At 51.9% G+C, this 24,077-nt stretch overlaps 1 protein-coding gene across 4 annotated transcripts in view; it reads left to right on the top strand.

Moving 5' to 3' along the window:
* The window catches only part of ADAMTS17 (ADAM metallopeptidase with thrombospondin type 1 motif 17), a 212,954-nt gene that overhangs the window by 43,950 nt on the left and 144,927 nt on the right, over positions 1-24,077 (top strand). For all 4 annotated transcript variants that reach the window (XM_066239833.1, XM_066239834.1, XM_066239835.1 and 1 more), the window contains exons 4-7: positions 1,228-1,397; positions 13,752-13,835; positions 14,968-15,125; positions 21,084-21,127. In XM_066239833.1, coding sequence (XP_066095930.1) covers positions 1,228-1,397; positions 13,752-13,835; positions 14,968-15,125; positions 21,084-21,127 — 456 coding nt within the window. The remainder of the gene's footprint in view (positions 1-1,227; positions 1,398-13,751; positions 13,836-14,967; positions 15,126-21,083; positions 21,128-24,077) is intronic.

The following is a 24,077-nucleotide window of genomic DNA, read 5'->3' on the forward strand; positions in this document are numbered from 1 at the left end:
ATAGCTACCTAAGGAGCCCTAAAAAATCTGTGCGTGCGTGTACTCGACAATTACACCTAAGTAAGACTACAGTTCATAAGGTGTTAAAGAAACATCTTTGTTTTACGGGGTACAAATTGCGGCAACAAATGGAGCCCACATCAAACTGCACTGAATAGGTATGAAAAAGGGAGAGTTTTCCTTTTATTTGATGCAGATTTTACATTTCTATCATCTTTTGTTGCTTTCCTGTGACCGGTCAAAAGAGCACCATGACTTTACGGACACACTGTATTTTAAATGATGCTTTTGTGCCTGTGAATGTTTACAATTCTTGATTCCTGACTCTTGGTCTAGTGTGTCTGGAATGCCAGCCTTCGAGGGGACGTCCTGTCCGTGTCCCCCGCCTCTGCTCCCTTGGTCCTGGACATCAGCAGTGGACACAGCCCTTCCCAAAAGCCTTGCTAGTTCTGCTTCATCATCCCGTGGCGCTTTCTGACCCCTCCTCTTGGGGCCCAGGCTTCCTCTCCCTCCACAGACTGGGTGCTGCTCTGCCCGGTCCCCTGAGAGGACATGTGTTCCATGATGTTCGGTCCCGTCTGCCTTCTGAGCTCTGAGGATGGGCAGGCGTGAGCCTCCTTTTTTTTCATTTTTCCGAAGCTGGAAATGGAGAGACAGTCAGACAGACTCCCGCATGCGCCCGACCGGGATCCATCCGGCACGCCCACCAGGGGACGATGTTCTGCCCCTCTGGGGCTTCGCTCTGTTGCATCCAGAGCCATTCTAGCGCCTGAGGTAGAGGCCACAGAGCCATCCCCAGCGTCCGGGCCATCTTTGCTCCAGTGAAGCCTCGTTGCGGGAGGGGAAGAGAGAGACAGAGAGGAAGAAGAGGGGGAGGGGTAGAGAAGCAGATGGGCGCTTCTCCTGTGTGCCCTGGCCGGGAATCGAACCCGGGACTTCTGCACGCCAGGCCGACGCTCTACCACTGAGCCAACCGGCCAGGCCCAGGCGTGAGCCTTCTGACCTGGACATCTGGCATTCTGAGCACGCTTGCTTCCGCCCCGTCAGTCAGCTGACCTCTGGGGAGTGAGCGGAGGCTCCCCCGTGACAGCGGACGTCCCTGCTGGCCAGTCGGGGGGGGGGGCTCACGTTCTCCAGGGGAGGCCCCGCTGACGCCTGCGCTCTGAGCGGCGTTGGCCACCGTGACGCCCAGGCGAGGCCCGCTCTCACGCCTTCCTTGTTTTCCAGAGAAGCCGCCGAAGAAGGGCGGGCCGTCCCGAGACTGGCGGGAGCGGAGGAACGCCATCCGGCTCACCCACGAGCACACGGTGGAGACCCTGGTGGTGGCTGACTCCGACATGGTGCAGTACCACGGCGCTGAGGCGGCCCAGCGGTTCATCCTCACCGTCATGAACATGGTGAGTCCGGCAGCGGCGTCCCGGGGTCCCGGCCCACGTGGGCGGCGAAGGCAGCCGGGGCTGGCGGGCGTTCCCGTGGCAGAGGGCCTGCCCGCTGACCCACCAGCTAGGTGCGGCGTTTGACTGCCCGGGGTCGTCGCAGTGGGTGGGCCCTGCCTTCTGAGACCCTGGCCTTGTGCGGGACCCCCCTCCTGTGGGATTTGAAGTTGAGTGAACCCTGCCCCTGCTCTGAGAGGTCCAGTCTGGTAAGGGAAGTAAAGATCAAACTTCATGTAACAGAGAGCTTGCTCTGGTCAGGAAGGCCCGGTGGGCGGCAGGAACCTCGGGGAGTGGAGACCCGCAGTCTTGAGGCCTCTGTCCTTTTTATTGTTATCAACTCTGCGTTTACCGTCATTTTTAATTTCATTGCTTGATTTCAGAGAGGGCGGAGAGAGATACATCAATTCATTTAATTATTTTTAAATCAATTCGTTTAATTATTTATTGATTATAGAGGAGAAAGAGAGAGAGAGAGAGAGAAGGGGTGGGGAGGGGGTGAGCAGGAAGCATCAGTATGTAGTAGCTGCTTCTCCTATGTGCCATGACCGGGCAAGCCCGGGGTTTCGGACCTGTGACATCAGCGTTCCAGGTCAACATCTTACTCACTGCGCCACCACTGATCAGGCGAGACGTCACTGTGTTGTTCCACTTATTCATGCATTCATCGGTTGATTCTTCTATGTGCCCTGACCGGGAGGGATCGAACCCGCAACCTTGGCATATCGGGACGATGCTCTAACCAGCCCGTCCAGAGCCAGTATGTGTCCCTTTGTGACTGACTGGCTTGTTTTACTGAGCACACTGTCCTCGTGGTTCACAAGGTTCCCCCGCACCGTGGCGTGTGTCAGACAGCTGAGTACTGGTCCCTCGTGCGGGTCCCTCGGGCGTCTGGACCACGTTTGGCTTGTTCCCTTGTCCATCGGTGAACACAGGGCTGCACCCACCTTTTGGCTGTTGTGAATAATGCTGTGTGAACATGGGTGTGCACGTATCTGCCCGAGTCCCTTCTTTGACTTGCTTTTGTTACCTTTTAAGGGGGCGTGACCCTGGTGTCTGAGAGGTATTTCTGTTCTTCTTTTGCATAAACCCAGGTCCTCCTGGTGGCCGGGTGGTGGTGGGGTGCAGTTCTCCAATCTGCCTAGAGGAAACTGGGAGGTGGGCCTGGGGGTGAGGTTGGGGGCGGGGGCTGGGGTGGGTGGTCGGAGAAGGGAGTGGATAATTTCATCGCATTTAAAAATTTTTTTAATTGTCCAGGGCACGAGGGCAAGGAACAGACCTCATTACAACAGTGAAAATAGTAACAAGGCAAAGCTCCTGTGTTGATGTTTCCTTTATAATCTGTCACCTGGGCGGGGGCGGGGATGGGGGCGGGGAGGGTGGTCGGAGAAGGGAGCGTTGCTCTCCCCAGCCCTCTGCGGGCGGGGCGTGAGGACCGAAGGCCTGGGGCCGGGTGATGAGATCCTGGCTCTAAACCCTGCTCTCTCCCATCAGTGTAGGTTTTTCACCCTCAGTCCTCAGTCGGAGGCTCCAGGCCCCACTGCTGAGGGCCGACCCAGGGCCAAGCACATTAAATGGGATTGAGACATTTCCTGGCGAGGCCTGCCTGCTCAGGGCCACGCCACCGGGGCATGTGGCCTGTGTACGCTGACACTTAGCCCTCCTGTCATCTGTCTCGGGCTTTCTTGGCCAGTCTGGAGTGTAGTCACCTGACCTGCTCACACAAGACCCACCCTGGGGAGCCGTTTCCATGGCCGGCTCCTTGTTCAGCAAGTTGAAAAACAGGTTCCATTCAGACCCCACGCCTCCTGGTAGGAAACCAGACCACCCTCGGCCACCCAGCTCTGGGATTCCGTTCTGCCTGGGGCTGCTGGAGGAGAGGGATTTCTGTGCTCAGGTTGAGATCCTCGCTAAGGTGGGAGGAGGGGAAAGGATTGTGGCTGAGACCAGGGGCCCCTCCTCAGACAGGGCCTCCTCCTCAGACAGGGCCTCAGGTGCCGTGCGCTGGAAGGGGAGGCTGCCCAGCTGGGCTCGGGACTGATGTGGCTCTGTCTCCTCAGCTCCTTTGGATCGGGATGGACATTCGCTAGGGTGGCGGCCACTTTCACGCCAGGGTATGTGTCTCCAGGCCGCAGGAAGTAGTGTCATCGGTGCCCACGTCCAGACGTCCCCCTCTCCTCCCTACCCTCCCACCTGGGTCTCTGCGGGGTGAGGACACTCACCTGTCTGTGCAGCTCTGACCCCCGAGCCTAATCCCAGAGAGGCCCCTGTCCCCAGGGCTTGCCAGGGGCCTTGTGGGGCTGTGGTCTGTGTGAAGACAGCACGTCCCAAGCTGGGGAACTGTGGTGTCAAGTGTCTTCCCCAGTCTCACAGTCGTCATGGATGGGTCAGAGATGACCAGTGGCCTGATGGCCATGCTCAAGAGGAGGGGACGAAGGGGACACCTGTGACAAACTGAACCCTCCAGAGAGCAAGCTGGGAGATTTCATTATTTGCATTTTATAGAGAAAGAAATGGAAGTGTGTGTGTGTGTTGGGGGGCGTGATGGGGCCAGGGTCTAGGACCAGTGAGTGCAGGGCAGGGTAATGCCTAAACCAGGGGTCCCCAAACTTTTTACACAGGGAGCCAGTTCACTGTCCCTCAGACCGTTGGAGGGCCAGACTATAAAAATAACTATGAACAAATCCCTATGCACACTGCACATATCTTATTTTAAAGTAAAAAAACAGAACAGGAACAAATACAATATTTAAAATAAAGAACAAGTAAATTTAAATCAACAAACTGACCAGTATTTCAATGGGAACTATGCTCCTCTCACTGACCACCAATGAAAGAGGTGTCTCTTCCGGAAGTGCGGTGGGGGCCGGATAAATGGCCTCAGGGGGCTGCATGCGGCCCGCGGGCCGTAGTTTGGGGACCCCTGGCCTAAACCCAGAGCTGATTGATCCTGTCCCACCTTGTTCAGGGTGACAGGTGTGTCTGAAGTCTGTTGTTTCTTTCCCCGTACCCCGACTGACCACTGTGATTTCTGTGGCCAGGACCACCGCCAGAGAAGGTCCCTCCCTTTTTTCTCTCTCTCCCTCCTCGAATCCTTACAGTGGAATGGCAGTGAGATGTTCATCCGACAGAACTAAGACTCGGGCACTAAGCGGTGCTGAGCCCTCATATGGCTCCCCTGCTGGTAGATGTGGAATCTCTCCTTCTTCATGGCCCTCTGAGACCCTGTGACTGGGGTCCGCCTGCTTTTCCCGGGCTCTGCTCCCTTCTCCACCTCGTGCTGGCTTCTGCCGTTCGAGCCCCCTTTTCTCAGGCACGTACAGCCCCTCTTGGGCTCATGGTCTCATAGTCTCTTTAAGAATGCTCTCCTGGCCCTGGCCGGTTGGCTCAGCGGTAAAGCGTCGGCCTGGCGTGCAGAAGTCCCGGGTTCGATTCCCGGCCAGGGCACACAGGAGAAGCGCCCATCTGCTTCTCCACCCCTCCCCCCTCTCCTTCCTCTCTGTCTCTCTCTTCCCCTCCCGCAGCCAAGGCTCCATTGGAGCAAAGATGGCCCGGGCGCTGGGGATGGCTCCTTGGCCTCTGCCCCAAGCGCTGGAGTGGCTCTGGTCCCGGCAGAGCGACACCCCGGAGGGGCAGAGCATCGCCCCCTGGTGGGCAGAGCGTCGCCCCTGGTGGGTGTGCCGGGTGGATCCCGGTCGGGCGCAAGCGGGAGTCTGTCTGACTGTCTCTCCCGGTTTCCAGCTTCAGAAAAATACAAAAGGAAAAAGAATGCTCTCCTCCCCACTTCTCACAGAACTGCTTACGGTGGTCTCTGGGGCTCCATGGCAATGTTCTCTTGGAGGGGGCGCCTTGCTGACCCCCTCTGGAAAGCCCATCCCGTCTGCTCTATCAGAGCAGTCTGCTTTTTTACTCCCTAGTCCTGAATGTGTGAACACGTATGTGTTTGCCTTGTAAACGCTGTCTTGTTGCAGAGTTTAAATGCTATTGAATGATAAACTGGTATAAATTCACATTAGAGTGTAATAACTTTCAGACGGTAAATGTGATCCCCATAGTAACCACAGAGAAAATAGCCATACAGTGTGCACAAAAGTCACCGGGAACAACAACAAAAAAGTTTCATGACAGAAAAATCTGTGAAACACACAAAAAGTCAGTAATGCAGAAATGGAGGACAAAGAAAAAGCTGTAGAGTCTAGAGAAAACAAAGAGCAAAATGCAGAATTAAATTCCCTCTTATCAGTAATTACCTTAAATCAGGGGTCTCAAACTCGCGGCCCGCGGGCTGCATGCGGCCCACCGAACAATTTTGTGCGGCTCACAGACTAATCCACGAAGTTCAAAATATTTTGGATAAAATTAAGTAAGCCTAGGGGCCTACATGTATTTTTCATTTCTCTGTCATCCTAGCTAGATATTAGCTTAGTTAACAGCAGTTGTGATGCGAACTACAGTTTCTGGTCGTTTTGTGACACTGAAAAGTGTTGCGTAACAGTTGCCTTTTGTAGACCTAGTGCGGCCCACCGAACGACTGTGAACTTGCTCTGCAGCCCACATGCTGAGTTGAGTTTGAGACCCCTGCCTTAAATGTCAGGAGTTTAAACTCTCCAATCAAAAGACAGATGGGCAGAATGGATTTAAAAGGAAAAAAACAAAAACAAAACAAAAAATGACCCCAGGATAGGCTGTCTATAAGAGACTCACTTTAGATCCGAAGACACAAATAAGTTGAAAATTAAAAGATGGAAAAAGATATCTCACGTAAGGAGGACCCGAAGGGGAGTAGAAGTGACTACCCTACTGTCAAACAAAATAGGCTTCTATCGAAAGAAAGGTTTCAAGAGGCAAAGAGAGATATTGCATATTAATAAATGGTTCAGTACAGCAAAAGGTCTAGCAATGACAAGTATTCACATACCTAGTAACAGACCATCAAAATATACAAAGCAAAAATGGATAGAATCGAAGGGAGAAGCATATAGTCCTGTTAATAATGGAGACTTCGAGAGCTGACGCTCAGCAGTGGGTCAGACAGCTGGAGAGAAGGTACGTAAGGAAACGGAAGACTTGAACAACCCAGCTGATCAGCTAGATCTAACAGACATCCAGGATACTGGACCCAATGACAGTGGAATAGTTCTTATTTTCAAGTGCACGTCGTCACAGGGTATGTACCATGTTAAGTCACAAATGAAATCTCCACAGATTTAAAAGCTTTCCTGAAAAGTATCTTTCTCTGAGCACACTGGGGTGACGTTAAAAATCACTAACAGCGAGAAAAATAGAAAATTCGAAAATATGTAGACATTAAACAACACGCTCTTACCAACGGGTGAATGGGAAAATACATAGTGATGAATAAAAGTCAAAGTGCACAGCATACAAAAACTTACGGGACACAGCCAAAGCAGTGCTCAGAGGGAAATGTATAGCTGTAAATTCTCACATTGAAAAAAAGATTTTAAATCAACCATCTCACTTTATGACTCAAGGGACTAGAAGAACAAAACGAACTTCCTAGTAGAAGGAAAGAAATAATAAAGATCACCACAGAGATGGGTAACATAAAGAACGAAAAAACAATAGCAAAGTCCCAACAATGTTTTTTTTTTTTCTTGACAGATGTCAAGAAGTCCATCCTAAAATTTTCACAATCTCAAGGGCCCCCCCAAGTAGCCAAGATAAATCTTGAAAAAGGACAAAATTGGAGGACTCCCACTTTCCGACTTCAAAACTTAGTACAGAGCTGTAGTAGCTAAAACAGCATGATTCTGGCATCAAGACAAATGTAGAGACCAAGGGAATAGAACAGACACAGCCCAGAAATGAACCCTGACATTTATGGTCAAATGATTTTTAACAGGGGTGCCAACCAAGATCATTCACCGGGCAAGTGACAGTCTTTTCAATGAATGCGCCGGAAAAAACTGAGTATCTCCCATGCAAAAGAATGAAGTTGGACCCTTGCCAAACACCCAATATGAAGTGAACTCAAAATAGATCAAAGACCTGAACCTCAGAGCTAACACTGTAAAACTCTTAGAAGAAAAATAGGGGACTATCTCCATGACATTGAATTTGGCAGTGATTTCTTGGATATGACACCAAAGGCACAGACAGCAAAAGCAGACACGGACACATTGAACTGAAATGTAAAAATAACTTTTGCGCATAAAAGGCCACAACCGGCAGGGTAAGGGGAGAAAACTGCTTGCAAATTACATATTTGATATTATCCAGAATATAGAGAGAACTCCTAAAACCCAACAGCAACGCAGAAACCTGATTTTAAAATGGACTTTGAATAGCCATTTCCCCAAAGAAGATGTATATACACACGGCCAACAAGCCTCACGTTACTGATCACCAATGCAAGTCAAAACCACAGGGAGATACCAGTTAACACTCATTAAGATAATAGTTAAAAAAAGAAACTGAAGTCAAAGTGTGGGGTGAAGTTGGGCAGGTGTTATTATAAACTGCTACAAAGTTCCGGGTGAACGGAAGTGCCTGAGGTACTCAGGGAGGGACAGACAGACTGTTCCTTAAGGAGGCAGTGTTTGCGAGGGGGTTCCTGGTAGGTGGTGGGGAGGGCGGGGGTTGGGGGAGAGGTGCCCCCCCCCCCCGGGCCCTCCGACAACCTGGTAGGGCAGGGCATGGGGAGTGGGCTTCCTTGAACATGCATTGGGCCCTGGCTGCAGGGGTTTACGCAGGGGAATGGAATGCACTAATTTGTGTTTTAAAAACATCCCTCTGCCTGGCTCTTATCCAGGGAAGTGGAGTCTTGCTCCAGGCTCTGTGTCCCCTCCAGACTGCTCACCTGCCCAGGTGCATGCAGCAGCAGAAGACCCTGCCGGGGCTCCCACCCGGCAGCGAGCGTGGAGGCGGGGTGTGCTGTGGCTGCGGGTGTCGACGACCTCCCAGACATCCCGCCGTGTCTTTTCACGCACAGGCTGTGGTGTTTTCCTTTGGTGGGGGGGTGGGGGGGGTGACACAGGAGGAGCAGGACAGTTTTAAAGCAGAAATTGACACTAGCAACCCCGGGTTTGGGCAGCCAAATTGGAAAATGGGGCCACTTGACAGAGCTTTGGTTGTTTTTAGCTTCCTTAACAACCACCGGGTAGGGTGAAACCCTGAGACGTTCCAGGCCAGTTCTGTTTGGAGGGAAAATGACATCAATTTTACTCAATTACCATGTGAAACAGACAAGCAGCCTCTCTGGTGACCGGAGAAAAATAGCAGTGTGAGAGCACACTCCGGTTGTCCCCGCCAGCAGCCTCCCTGGGCAGCCGCTGGGGGGCCGTTCGACACAGACGGTGGGGCCCACCCCCCGCGTCTCTGATCTGGTGGGTCTGCTGTGGGCTCCCTCCCGAGTGTGCCTGGGCGATACGGGGGCTGCTGTCCCAGGGACCCCTCTCAGGCACTGTGGTAGAGAACACACCCCCATCCGTGTGGGGGGTCTGAGCGGGTGCCCATTGTGAACCCAGAGCGTCCCTTCAGTCCCCGTCGGCCCCCGGGGGGGTCCTGAGTCATGCAGGGAGGTGGGGGGTGCTCTTGTGAAAACCCGTCGGGCCTGTGAGTGCCTCCTCCCCAGGGGCCCTGGTCAGTCACCTGGTCCTCCTCGGCTCCCTGTCCGCCCCTCCCTGACCACATCCTCATGTCACTGGAGCAGGAGACCCACACACAGCGTGGTACTCCTGGCAGTGGGTCTGTCCAGCCCGGCCCTCAGGCTGCCAAGGAACCGTGACAGATGCAGCCAGCGCTGGACGCCGGAGACAGAATTTCCAGACGATGGCCCGCACTGTTCCTGCCCAACCAGGTGTCTCCCCTAAATATCAGATGGCTGCCGCCTCCAAGACTGCTCCTGAGCGTGAATTTCCATGGGAAAAAAAAACAGTTGGGGAGACAGTTCCATGTCTTCGCAGCTTATGTGTGTGGTGGCTGTTGTCCGATTTCTGTCTGGCTGACCTGCCTGGATGCTGGGCTGCTGGGGAGGTCCTGTGCATCAGCCCTGTGCTCTGCTGAGCCTTGCGGGACCGTGGGACAGCTCACATCAGGTGACACGGCACTCGAGCTGTGGGACCCGGGATGCCGGTGCCCTGTCACACGCTAAGGGGAAATGCCTTCCTACTTGCTTTGGATGCTGCTGTTTAAAACATGAAGGTCCCCCCCCCCCCACTGTAGGTAATTAAAAATTTTTATTTTGGTAAAAGACTCTTCAAATTGACCAGGTCGGTCATTTTTAAGTGTGCGGTTCCATATTGAGTCTAGTCTCATGGCCTTGCCACCCATCTTTAAAACTTGGACATCTTGCAAAAAACATTCTACCTATTAAACGGCAACTTGCCGGCTCTCCTTCCTCCCAGCCCCTGGGGCGTGGGGATAGTTCTCCACCATCGCACATTTTGTGCGTGTGTGCATGTGTGCATGTGTGCGTGTGCATTTGCACCAGGGATGCTGCTGAGACTTTCAGGGGTGTGTGTGAAGCACGCAGAACCGTGACCAGCCCCATGTGCAGAAAGTGGGTTCCCGTGGTTCGCCCTCCCGGGAACATGCATCACACTCTGCAGGTTCCCGTGGTTCGCCCTCCCGGGAACATGCATCACACTCTGCAGGTTCCCGTGGCTCGCCCTCCCGGGAACATGCATCACACTCTGCAGGTTCTTGGTGCTGCTTTCCTGGGGGGGCCCAGCACACCCCCAAGAACCGCTTCCCCGTGTTCTTCCTGTGAACCCGCAGCCTTCTTCAATGTCTTTGGCGATGTCGACATTATTCTAGGTAGCGTGTAGAAGACACTGAAACCCCATGCACCTCAAAATGTTTCTCCCTCCTTCGTGGCAAGTTTTCCTTCTTCCTGATCTTCATGTTTTGAATTGAGGTTTTCCACTCTGGGGCCAAGAAGTTTGAATTACAGCCATTGGGTGGTTCTGAAAATATCAAAACGAGGGAAAAGTTCTGTATATTTATTATTATTATTATTTCCCTTCTTCACCTGGGTTTGGGGATAGGTAATTAAAACATGACTTCAGAAATTGGCTTGGTATAAAATAATGACTGCTATTTTGTTACTGTGGAAAGGAAATGGGTGGCAGGTGGGGAAGAGGAAGGGACATAGAATAACTCAATGTGTCCTGTTTTTCCTTGTGGGAAAGAGTATTAAATTGCACAAAGTTTTTATTTATTTTTATTTTATTTTATTTTAGCTTTAATGATAGTTTCAGAGTAAAACCCAGGCGATGACACAGCTGACTCCTTGTGCGCCTGGCTGCCGACGTTGGTGCGCCAGGCACTGCGTCCAGCTGCACTTGTCTGGAGCGAACCATGGCTACGCTGTGGGCTGTGGTCACTATTTTATGTCACCGCGATGTACTGATGAGCCCAGCACCAGCTGGAGGAAGTTTCAGTGCCCCTTCTGGAACATTCTCCCTTGAGATTATGTCTACCAGAAAAGAAAAAAAAAATCAAGTAGAGTATTTCAAACCAAGTGGGATACATCAGCGGAAAGCAAAGAGTGTATGATATCATGTCTGTGTGGAATCTAAAAAAAAAACAAACTCACAAATACAGAGAACAGATCGGTAGTTCCCAGAGGGTGGGGTGGCAGTTGGGCAAAGATGGGTAAGGGTAGGCAAAAGGTACAAGCTCCCAGTTGTATGATAAATGAGTCCTGGGGATGTCACCTACGGCAGGGTGACCATAGTTAAGAGTTAATATTGTAACATGTATTTGAAAGTGTTGCTTCCAGAGTTGATCTTTTTTTTTCCTCAAGTGAGAAACAGAGAGGCAGAGAGACAGACTCCCACATGTGCCCTGACCAGGATCCACCCAGCAAGCCCACCAGGGGGCGATGCTCTGCCTATCTGGGGCCATTGCTCCATTGCTTGGCAATGGAGCTGTTTTAGTGCCTGAAGTGAGGCCATGGGGTCATACTCAGCACCCAGGGCCAACTTGCTCCAACTGAGCCATAGCTGTGGGAGAGATAAGAGAGAGAGAGGGAGAGAGAGAAGGGGGGGATGGAGAAGAAGGTGGGCACTTCTCCTGTGTGCCCTGACTGGGAATCAAACCTGCAACATCCACACACCAGGTCGACGCTCTACCACTGAGCCAACCAGCCAGGGCCAAAGTAGCTCTTAAGAGGTCTTATCAAAAGGAAGAAATGTTATAACTGTGAGGTGATGAGTAATAGCTAAAATTACTGTGGTAAACATTGCACAACCTATCCATATGTCAAACCATCATGGTGTACACTTACAACGAATAGTGTTAAGTGCCAATTGTATCTTGTAAAACTGGGGGGAAATAGGACAGACAATTCTGAAACAAGCAAATGTATTTTCTAAAAATACATGTATTTACAAGGTACTCAGTCCTGTTCGTGCGATACCTTACATCACCAGCTTCATTACTTTCCCCATTGTCCTCTCTGTTCCTGCCACCCACGTTCCCAACCTCCTGCTTTTTCTATATTATGGGAAAGGGACTCAGGAGGGTCATGATAATAACCTGGTGACCCTCAAATCCAATAGACTCTCTTTCTAACCATGTCACTTATTTGAAGTTGCCTTTCTCTTCCCTTTGAAACACTTTCCTTTGCCTTCCTGATAGCAAAGTCCTTACAAGAATAAAGTTCCACCAACAAGAAGTGCACAGCCAAGATGGGCATGTCTTCTTTTGTTGGCTATGCCTTTAGCTCAGCAACAGGCTTTGCTTAAAATGAGGACTTGAGGGGAATAAAGAAGGAACATGGTCTTTTTGGCTGAACAAACCCAGATTCCCTTGGGGTGCCCATTGACTGGCTGTGGGTCTTGAGCAGGTGGCTTTACCACGATGGGTCAAGGTAGTGGACATACCAACCTGGATGGGTTGTGTTGAGGGTTAGAGACGATACAGGCTGGCCCATGGCAGGTGGACACAGGCATTGACCCCCCCACCCACCTTTTTATAAAGGCCCCCTTCCACTTCCTGTTTGCAAGCCCAGGAATCATCAATTTCTTTCTTTTTTTCCCCCCAAATAACCTGTTCAATACATTATTTTTAACCAATTGATTTCCAACTTAGCTTTGTGTACGTATGTATGCATACGTATGTATGTGTGATTCCAGCATTTTCTATCATATACACATTTCTTTAGGGGAATTCATAGTTATGGCAGTATTTTGGTCTCAGAAGACCTTTTTAATAAAATTGGGATTATATTTTTCCCATACATATTTTTTTTGTTGTTCCAGCAAGAGTTTATCTCATATGAACACTGAAATTTAAATTTCGTATCATTAATCTTTCTTTAGACTTTTTTTTTTTTTTTTGTACTGGAAGAACACAGCTCCTCTTTAATTATTAATCTTCAATCAATATAATTTTTAATGAGTAGAATTTATATTGTACGATTTATTTACCAATACATGAATTTATATTTTATTCCATTATATTTTATGTTTTAGATTTATAGGGACGTTGAACAGATAGAGAGTTCCCATACTGTATCACTTATTATGAACATCTTAATTAGCATGTTTATTATAACTAATGGGTCAATGTTGATACATTACTAATTAACATCCATAGATTTTTTAAAATTTTATTTATTCATTTTAGAGAGATAGAGACATAGAGAGAGAGAAGGGGGGGAGAAGCAGGAAGCATCAACTCCCATATGTGCCTTGACCTGGCAAATCCAGGGTTTTGAACTGGCGACCTCAGCGTTCTAGGTCGATGCTTGATCCACTGTGCCACCACAGGTCAGGCACGTCCATAGATTTTTTTCAGATTCCCTTAGCATACCTAATATCTCTTTTCTGTTCCAGAGTCCCATTCAGCATACCAATGTATTTAAAAAAAAAATCTGGAGCCTTGGCCAGTTGGCTCAGTGCTCAAGTGTCGGCCTGGCGTGTAGATGTCCTGGGTTCAATTCCCGGCCAGAGCACATAGGAGAAGCGCCCATCTGCTTCTCCACCCTTCCCCCTCTCCTTTCTCTCTCTCTCTCTTTCTCTCTCTCTGTTCTCCTCCTGCAGCCATGGCTTGATTGGAGTGAGTTGGCCCTGGGCACTGAGGATGGCTCCATGGTCTCCACCTCAGGCACTAAGAAGAGCTTGGTTGTTGAACGACGGAGCAACACCCCAGATGGGCAGAGCATCGCCCCCTAGTGGGCATGCTGGGTGGATCCCAGTCGGGCACATGCGGGAGTCTGTCTCTCTGCCTCCATGCTTCTCACTTCAGGAAAATTCAATAGCTAAGATATAGATATAGATATTGATATAGATATTTGTAGTTAATTTTTTATTTCTCTCTCTCTCTCTCTCTCTCTCTCTCTCTCAATAGGTATACAATATGTTTCAGCACCAGAGCCTTGGAATTAAAGTTAACGTTCAAGTCACCAAGCTGGTCTTGCTGCGACAGCGTCCTGTAAGTCCCCACTGGTGCACACAGAACATGTAACGGGTCTTGAAGCTTTCCCATTGCCATTGGTTATGAAGGAGGGGTCCAGGGAGTTGTCTGCTACCCACCTTTGCTGGCTTTGCAGTGCAACATTGTGCCCTGTGCCGGGGACCAGAGACATCTTGTGAGAGAAGGGTGGGCCCCATTGCTATTACCAGAAGCTTAGCGTGTACACAGCCTGCGCAGAATCTCAAGGGAACCCTGAGCAGTGGGCCTGGCGTCTCCCTTTCTCCTCTGCACATCTAATACGTGTGAAGCTTGTTGATGGTGAGGTCTCTGGACCCCTGGCTACCCTTCTAGGGCCATCCCCGAGCTTCTGGATGAATCTCGATTCCCTGTAGCATCATTTTCTGGTCTTTCAATTGAGTGTACCCCCCACACGACACTGTTACCTGCAGAGTTAAGCAATGAACGTGACAGGGAAGGACCGATGCTTGATTGGACTTACTACGTTCAGTTTGTGGGAAAGGAGAATGCTTTTTTTTTCCTTTATTTTTTGTTCAGTGAGAGGAGACGAGACAGAGAGATAGACTCCCAGATGTGCCCCAACCAGGATCCACCCAGCAAACCCACTAGGAGGCGATGCTCTGCCCATCTGGGGTGTTGCTCCGTTGTTCAGCAGCCAAGCTCTTCTTAGCGCCTGAGGTGGAGGCTTTGGAGCCTATCCTCAGTGCCCAGGGCCAACTCATTCAAATTAAGCCATGGCTGCAGGAGGGGAAGAGAGAGGGGGGGGGCAAGAGGGGGAGAGGTGGAGAAACAGATGGTCACTTTTCCGGTGGGCCCTGACTGGGAATGGAACCTGGGACGTCCACACACTGGGCCGATACTCTACCACTGAGCCAACCAGTCAGGGTAAAGAGAACACTTTTTTGAATGGCATAATCTTCACCTGAACTTAAGCAGACCCCTGATGGCTTCCGTCTGGGTCTCTGCATCTGCCTCCCGGCGTGAGGTGCATCTTTGGTGAAGCGCATCCCCAAGGGTTGGCCCAGCAGGCAGCTGTCTCCACCTCCACACCGTAGTCTGAGCGTGAACTCCGGCCTCCCTGGGCCTGTGCTTTCTCTCAATGCCTCCTCGCTCCTGACCCTATTTCTTTCAGACTAAGTTGTCCATCGGGCACCATGGGGAACGGTCCCTGGAGAGCTTCTGTCACTGGCAGAATGAGGAGTACGGAGGCGCACGGTACCTTGGCAACAACCAGGTTCCCGGAGGGAAGGATGACACGCCACCCGTGGACGCCGCTGTGTTTGTGACCAGGTAAAGGTGGATTCAGCTTGCTGCTGAAAACGTGAGAGAGGAGAGCTGTCTCCCATTGGACAGGAAGGAGGGCCGCTGGCTAGGACTTCAGGCTTGGAAGTCAGAGCTTGGGCCACCGGTGTGGGCCTTGGTTTCCCCATTCATACGACGGGGATAAATGACATTACCTGCCTCTGAGGTAGGAAGGTTTCATGAGCGTGGGAAGTACTTTGCACACTGCGTGGCCCAAGGTGAGGACACAGTGAGCGTTACCCAGTACTCTCGGTGCTGTTACTAATAAAAATAGTGAGCTCTGGGAGTGTTGATGAAACTTCCAAGGAAATCCATTATTTATAACAGCTAAAATGTGGAAGCAACCCAAGTGGCCCCCAGTGGACGAACGGATCAACAAAATGTGGCCACACATACAGTGGACTATTACTCAGCATGGAAAAGGAAGGGGATTCTGACACCTGCTACAACATGGACAAACCTCGAGGGTGTTCTACTGAGTGAGATAAGCCAGTCACAAAAAGACAAAATTGTACATGACTCTTGTTATCTGAGATGCCTAGACCAGTGGTTTTCAACCCTTTTTTACACTTGGGGACCAGTGAAAATAGAATCGTTTTGGGGAGTGCTAAAGCAGAAATCATGTGAATTTGACTAAGATCGTTGGGTCTAGACTCTTCGTACAGCATCAGGGTGGTTCACTCTTTCACGGGCCGGCGGTTGAAAAACACTGACCTAGAGTAGTCCTGTTCATAGACAGGAAGCAGAATTCGGTGGCCAGGAGCTGGAGACAGGTGGGAGCGGGCAGCTGTACGATTTGGACAGAATTTTGGTTTTGCAGGACAGAAATGCATCCTGAAGACGGGTCATAGCACAGCCAGGCACTGCTGCTCCGTGGACTTAAAACAAAAACAAAAAATGACTACTGTGGCAAATTGCTTGTGACATGTATTTCCAATCTGAACAATTGAAAAAGTTCCAGAATGACCTTTGCTAACCAAGCACACAGCCAGGGGTCCCGACAGCGTGCGGGCGGCTCTGGGTGCGGGTGCCAGGGAGGAGATGGGCATTGGGAAGGCAGGATCAGATCAAAAGAGCACGGCTTCTTCAGCTGCAGACGGTGCCAGTGCCGAGGCCTCCCGGGCCCCCTGGCGCCCGCCACCCGCACAGGGGCCGGTGTTTTCTTCCCCCCTGGGATGCTGGCGCCTCTTCTGGCCATCCTGATGCCTCTCACCTGCTTCTGAGGAGCTGCTGGACCGACCAGGTCAGTGCCCGTCCCATCCTCCGGGTCTTCGCGGTGTTGAGTTGAAGACCTCTCGCGAGCACGGCGGAGGCGGAGGCGGCGACGGCGTCGGAGCGGAGGGGACACTGGAAACCGACTTGGCTGAGAAGTGTTGTTTAATAATTAGAAGTGGAGAGCTCTAGTTCCCTGGGTTGGGATAATAACGGGCTGATGTTTTCACACGGAAACGGGGTATGAGGCGGCTGCCATCCCAGAGGAGTGGTTCTTTCCTTCCGGAGTGGCCCAGGCGGAGGGCCACACACGGGGGACCTGGTGTCCTCCGATCCCACGACTGACACTGGTCTATGCGAGGGTTTCTTCTCTTGTTTTTTTTTTTTTTCTTCCCACCTCCTCATGGGCCGTGGCTGAGCCTGGGAGTGTGTTGTCCTGGACATCCACCAAGCCGCGATGGCCTGCTGCGAAAATGTGAGCATGACATCACGGCCAGCGGCAGCTGCTGGGCCAGAAGCAGCGGGAGCTGGACTTTTTAGCAGCTGCGCCTGGGGCTAGAAAGGGTGTCTCTGAATGGGCTGGGGCTGGAGGCCACGGGGGTCCCCATAGAGGCGTCACCGCCTCCAACGGCTTTCCCTTTGATTCTGCATCTCCCTCGAGAAGCCTGGAAAGGGGAACTTTCCCCCAAACCCTGCACTGTGCTCTTGGGAGACACCAGCAGGAAACACACAGGGCTGGCCCAGAGCACCCCTGCTGGGGACACCTCTAGCCCGGCTGGCTGATTGTCACCCTTTCCCTCCCCACAGCTCTGCAGACCCAGTCTCCCTTTCAACCTTCTGATCACGGTGGGGGGTTCTTGCAGGCTTGGCTTGCGGCCAGAGCTCAGTGCGGACCTGTGGACCACCGCGTCATCCGTTTTAGCAGGTTTCCGAACATGAGGGGAAACAGGACCACCTCACCCGGGAGCCTGCAGGGCATATTGGAAGAGGTCTGGAAGTGTACGGCAGCTGCTCAGTAGAGGGACCAGTACTTATTAAACCCCAGCTCTACACCGGGCACTAGGTTATGCCCAGGGCTAGCTACGTAACTTGCGGGGGGGGGGGGGGAGAGGGGGGCTCCGTGCAGAATGAAAATGTGGGACACACCCCCAGTTCAAAAATTACTCAGAATTTCAAGATGGCCACAGCATGGAATTAAGTCAGGTTGGGGGCTGGGTTCCTGAGTAGGCACAGGTCACCCCCCCCCATGACAGCGGCCTGTCACGTGGATCCTCACAGTCTTCTTTCTGTTGGGGAGGGAGTGGAGCCACCTGAATGGACTTAGAGACTGGAGACCTGCGTCTGGACCCTCCGTGTTTTCATCCCCTAAATGGACTCTGCAGTCTCCGTATGGGGGTCTGTTGTGACTTTGCCATGGGAGCTGGGTCACCTGGACAGGAAACTGTCCCTGCAGGCGGATGGCATCCTTTCTATTTCCTGAAGAAGGACCTTGAACAGGAAGGAGACAGAATTGGGAACTTTGGCCAGCCCTCGCAAGCCGGGCCTCCACGTGAGCTTGGACCTCTGTGCGGGCACACACCACACCTCCTCCTGCGGCCCTCAGAGGCACAGCAGGTGGCCTTCCCAGGTCCATCATTGTGAACAGCCATTTTCCCTTGAGGGAGGCCAAGGGTAGGAGGACACAGCCCCATCAGCCCGCAGAGCAGGCATTCCACCACGGCGCCTGCTTCTCCCCGTGAAGCAGGTGACTTCTCCTGTTCTGTCGTCTGTTGGACCAGTAGCCATGCACCCTGTCTCCCTCTGTGCAGGCCAGGCAGTGGGACAAAGCCCTCCACACACCCAGCTGCTCACTCTGGGGACCCATGAAATGAGGTCTTGGGCCAGCCTGGTCTTTGTGTCACTGTGTGTGTGTGTGTGTGAGAGAGAGAGAGAGAGCACTTGTGTGACACATCTGAAGTTTCAAGTAGAGTATCAGCTTACGAACTGTGGGTTGGATCGATACTGGGACAGTGGACATATTTCTGTCCTTCATTTGGTGTTGCTTACTCTCTGTCTCTGCTTCTTACTTGCCTCCCTCTATCGCTGGTTCATGGGCTTCTAAAGGTCATCTTTCCTGAGACCTCCCTTTTTCAGCTCCTTATGGTGTTCCCATGGGGGTTCCTTTGGCTTTGGGGTGGGTTATGAAAAGTGTGGGGTCTTGAAGGCTTTTTTAAAAATTCAATGAGAGAAGGGGAGTCAAAAACAGACTCCCACATGCACTCAGACCGGGATCCACCAAGCATGCCCACTAGGGGGCGATGCTCTGCCCATTTGGGGCCCTTGCTCCATTGCTGAGCAACCAAGCTCTTCCTAGCACCTGAGGTGGAGGCCATGGAGCCATCATCCTCAGCATCCAGGGCCTACTTGCTCCATTCGAGCCATGGCTGTGGGAGGAGAAGAGAGAGAGGGAAAGAGAGAGAAGTGAGAGGGGGAGGGGTGGAGAAGCAGACGGGTGCTTCTTCTGTGTACCCTGACTAGGAATTGAACTTCCACATGCTAGGCTGACGCTCTACCACTGAGCCAACTGACCAGGGCCTTGAAGGCTTTTAAAAAAAAAATTATTGATTGATTTTAGAGAGGAAGGAAGAGAGAAAGTGAAAGAGAAAGAGAAACAATTTGTTCTTCTTACTTAGGCGATTCATTGGTTGATTATTGTATGTGCCTTCACCGGGGATCGAACCTGCAACCTTGGCCTATGGGGACAATGCTCTAACCAACTGAGCTACCCGGCCAGGTCCAGCTTTCTTTTTCCTTTTGTTAAAATAGTTTTAATGTTGAGTACTAAAAATACGTGTTTGTTATGGAAAAATTAGGAACTTGGAAGTAAGCAAAATCTCTGAGCTACTGGTAGGATTGACCCCAACCCTTCCTCGCTGCCTCTCTGGCCAGTTTTGGGGCCACATCTTCAAAGCCATCACACCCATCCAGGCCACCTGCCCTGGCTGCCCCACCCTCTCCTCTAGGTTTGCATGATGTCCTTGGCACCTGGTGGGACTTCTTTGGCCTGAGGCATTGAGGCTGGACTGGGGAATCTGTCCATCTGAACATCAGGTGGAATCTTTTACACCTGCCGATCTGGAAAAACAAGGTTAGGAGAGTAACACATTGCGAATGGGCAGGTCTGAACACTTACCGGTTTCAGTAAGTGTTTGAGGGATGGAGTGTCAGAAGGGGGTGCGAGCCATGGCCCAACCAGGATCTGCCACTTTCTGTAACAGTTTTTCTCAGCGCTAGCTCGACACCCCAAAAGATGGTTGGAAAGTGAAATGATATGTGGCTTCAGAACACCCCTTTTTAAAAAACTTTTTTTTTTCTTTTTTACAGAGACAGAGAATGAGTCAGAGAGAGAGATAGACAGGGACAGACAGACAAGAACGGAGAGAGATGAGAAGCATCATTCATTGGTTTTTCATTGCGCATTGCAACACCTTAGTTGTTCATTGATTGCTTTCTCATATGTGCCTTTACCATGGGGCTACAGCAGACTGAGTAACCCCTTGTTCAAGCCAGTGACCTTGGGTCCAATCTGGTGGGCTTTTGCTCAAACCAGATGAGCCTGCACTCAAGCTGGCGACCTCGGGGTCTCGAACCTGGGTCCTCCACATCCCAGTCCCACGCTCTATCCACTGCGCCACCGCCTGGTCAGACAAAATTTTTTTTTATTCATTTTTATTAGAGAAAAAGGAGAGAGAAGAGAGAGAGAGAGAGGAAGAGATAGAACGGGGAGGAGCAGGAAGCATCAACTCCCATATGTGCTTTGACCGGGCAAGCCCAGGGTTTTGAACCGGCAACCTCAGCATTCCAGGTTGACACTTTATCCACTGTGCCACCACAGGTCAGGCCAGAACACCCCTTTTTGAATCTGAAGCTGCGCTTGAATGGAGTGCACTCAGATAATCGCGAGGAGTGTGGTGCTTTCTATGTCTCCCCCCCCCCGCCATGGCCCCCCATGAGAAGATGAGCCTAGGGCCTGTCCACTGGTGTCCTCACCTGGTCCCAGCAGGGCACTGCCCCACAGAGCGGTCTGGGTAGCTCCTGATGGTGGGAACTGGTGGCAGGAATCGTGAGAATGCTCTGGTTTTTGGAAAAGAAGGGCCCAGAGCCCACCTTCCACTTTTGAGCATCCAGAGGAGGCCAGAGCAAGCCCGGAACTTGCAGGACACAGGGCTGGACCGGGTGTTGAGCTGCTGTGCTCTCTGCTCCATCCAAGCCCGCATACCTGGACGATCCTGGGGCGCTGGAAAGATAATAATGCTTAGAAATGACTTTTTCATTGTCTTCTTGTAGCCGACCTCGAAAACCAGTTGCTGCCCGAGTTGAGAATCGCCCAGGGAAGTCACTGTCGGTGGGGGATATGGGCTAGTAATGGTTTCTGATCCATGACTTGGCAACCATCTTCTCCCAAAATGTTTTCAGCTGTTGGAAGGAGTCCCTCCAGCAACTGCGCCTTACGTATGGAAGAGTTTAGCTATAAAAGGAGGGTCTCCCATGGGGTCATGGGACATTCCCGTTGGAAATGTGGACAGGCTACTCTGGGCACACCCAGCTGGTCGTGACCCTTTGCTGTCACCTGTGACAACTGAAGGAGTAAAGTCGCTGTGGGCCAGATGGCCAATCAGGATGAACCGACAGTGTTTTCTTCTCCCGTTGTTGGGGATCCCACACACCCCTAACCATCATTCTTTTTCTTTTCAGGACAGATTTCTGCGTACACAAAGATGAACCATGTGACACCGTTGGTGAGTTTCGAGTTAGAATGATAATCTAAGGGGCTGATAATATAACTTTTGATGATCTCCGAATGTTCTCTGTTGCCTCTTTCCATGCAGATGGATTCTTTGACTTTATTCTACCTATTTTCTTCTGAAAAGTTGGGTGGTTGCTTCTGGCAGAAGGCATCTAGACAAAGGGTTAATAAGGTCTGAAGTGTTTTATCGGGGGAGGAGCCACCAGGCTACCCCCAAAGTGGCTGTCATTGGGGACACACTTGGTTCTGAGCCTCTTGGTCATCCGTGCCAGAGGGAACCCCCTGAATGACACAACTGTCATGAGACAGGAGCTTCTTGGTTTATTCTCACGCACACGAATGCTTTTTTCCAAGTGTCCTTGGTGACGCGTGACTGTAGCTGCGAGACTGTGACTGTCACCAGCCTTGGCGCCAGGCTTATTGCTCTCCAGTGACCTAGTAATGACGCCACCTACCCTCACTGCTGGAAGAACCCCTTTTCCTTCCTCTCCGTCCTTCTCTTCCTCCTGCCCACCCCCCCCCACCCCCCACCCGCCCCTTCATTCGCCGTCTCCTCTCTCCCCTCCAGATCTCATCTGCCTTGCTCTCGACGTCTCCTAGGTTGCAAACTGGAGCCACTCTCTGAGCGCAGGAATGAGAGGGCTTGGTTAACAGGGAGTGCCAAAGAGGGGTTCCGGTTGTATCTGCTGTGGTCCAAACCTTTATTCCCCCAAGAGCCACAGCGCCGCACCACCAAGAGCAGAACTCTTAACCTGGGGTGGTTGGGGTTGTAGGAAAATGGAAGGAACACAGCCCCGGACTGAAGAAATGAAGACTGTCATGGAATGCAAGTGGTTACCACCTCTGCTTCCCTGTGGCGTCCTTGTCCCGGGCACTCTCCTGGCTCCTTCCTGGCACTGCCACGCGCAAGCTGGCGACTGTGGGTAAACCTTCCCAATCCAGGAAACGATCCCTGCAGACTGGGTGATGTGTGAGGCCCTTCAAAGTCTAGCGTGTTGACAGCTAACATTGATGTCATGTTTGAGAATCTGCAGAGTGATATTTTTACGTGGAATACCTGTATCAGTCCTCTAGAGTCTAAACCAACCTGCGAACTCGGTGTCACCTGCCAACTAGTGTGTGCTCCCTGTCTGGGGGCCGCCTGCGTCACGGAGTGACGAGACGCGGGCAATGTGACACAGGCCTCGGTGGATGGACGGCTGATACCTGTCCAGGTCTGGGTGGGGCTGGTGGTGACCAGTGGATCGTGACCTCAGTCTGCTGACAGAGCTGCCAAGACAGGGGCTCCCCAGAGCAGCAGCTGCCCCTTCCCAGGGTCCACAGTCAGTGTGGACGGCCACCACACTTCTGCCCAGGAGGGGCCTCTGCTCCACAGTCCTGCTCGCTGGGCTTGTCCCTGTGGAGGCAGTGACCCCTCACATTCCTCGGATGACTCAGCACTACCCAGAGCAGAGCTCCGGCTTTGCCTGTCTGTCTGTTGTGACCTTCAGCGCCTGGCTCAGGGCTTGACTGAAAGGCGTGGTCACCACTGTTGGTTGAATGAATGAATGAGTGAATGGATGGGTTAAGATGAAAGAAACACTCCAAGGTTTTGAACAACGCACATCTGCTGACGTGGCTTTCTTTCATGGGACTTAGAGCCGGCTTTGATTTCTCTTTCTCTTGACCGTACGACTCTCATCTCCGCCGTTGGTTGTGATGATGCACTGTGTTTCGGCTGATGGAAGAGACGCCCCCTGAGCTCCATTTCTGCCCTCACCCCTTAAGAACCTCCTGGTGTCCCGTCTCACTGCAGGGGCCGTTTGGACCTTCCAGTTCCCGAAGAGCCGAAGGGTGCTGTTTGCACGGCACGTGGCTCTCCCCGAAGGGTGCCGGGACCAGGTGAGGGCATTACCGTATTTTTCGCTCCATAAGACGCACTTTTCCCCTCCAAAAGTGGAGAGGAAAATGCCCAGGCATCTCATGGAGCAAAAAAATACGATATTTTATTAAATATTTTAACACACCATTTGGTTCAGAATATTTTTTTTCTTATTTTCCTCGTTAAAACTCTAGGTGTGTCTTATGTCCAGGTGCGTCTTATGGAGCGAAAAATAGGGTATTCTAGGGTTTGGTTCTGTGAAAATGATTAGTGTTGTTTTGTGTTGTCTTTGTTTTTTTTTGTTTTTTTAAAGCCAATTCTACGGAATTCTGCCCCCTTGAAGTTGCCTCTGCTTTTCTCTTGTTGGGTTTTGTAATATTCCAGTATTGTCTCCTTGGACCCCATGGTTACAGAGTCACACAGGCCCGAACAGCTGTGGCTGGGCTGTGGCAGGGGCGTCCAAGGAGCCGCGGGGAGGGCCCTCGCCCCACCAGCGTGGCTGAACCGCCGATTCAATGGAAGGGTCCCCAGAGAGGCGAGGGTGCGGGGACCGGTGGGAAGCCCCCCCTCCCGGGGCTGGCCAGCCAGGCTGGTTGCGGCGTTTCTGGTGCTCATAGAACTCCCGTCATTGCCAAGACAGACATGATGTTCCGAGACTGAGCGGGAACCCCCAGAGGTTCTGATCCTGGACAAAGACAGCAGGACGTGTGGAGCCAACAAGTCCCCTTCCACACCCAGATCTGCACGCAGAAGGCTGAGGGGGCCCGGGGTGCTGGGATCATGGGGAGGATGCCGAGGAGGCAGGTCACGGCGCACGCAGGGGAAGGGGCTCGACGCACCGGGCTCTGCTGCTGCCCAGGGCGTGTGACCCTCACCGCCCACCCGCGGTGGTATGGCGGGACTGGCGCACGCGGGTGGTGGCGTCAGGATTGAGCACGTGAACCAATGAACGGGAGGCGTCTGGCACAACGCCTGCCGCCTTGGGAGGTGGTAGTTGTGGTTTTTATTAGGTACTTCTAGAAGCCGCCCGGCGGTCAGTTGTGCGGTCTGAGTTTCGGACGGTACCGGCTAGTCCCATCAC

The sequence above is a fragment of the Saccopteryx bilineata genome, chromosome 7 (assembly GCF_036850765.1).
Source record: "Saccopteryx bilineata isolate mSacBil1 chromosome 7, mSacBil1_pri_phased_curated, whole genome shotgun sequence".
NCBI classification, from domain to species: domain Eukaryota; kingdom Metazoa; phylum Chordata; class Mammalia; order Chiroptera; family Emballonuridae; genus Saccopteryx; species Saccopteryx bilineata.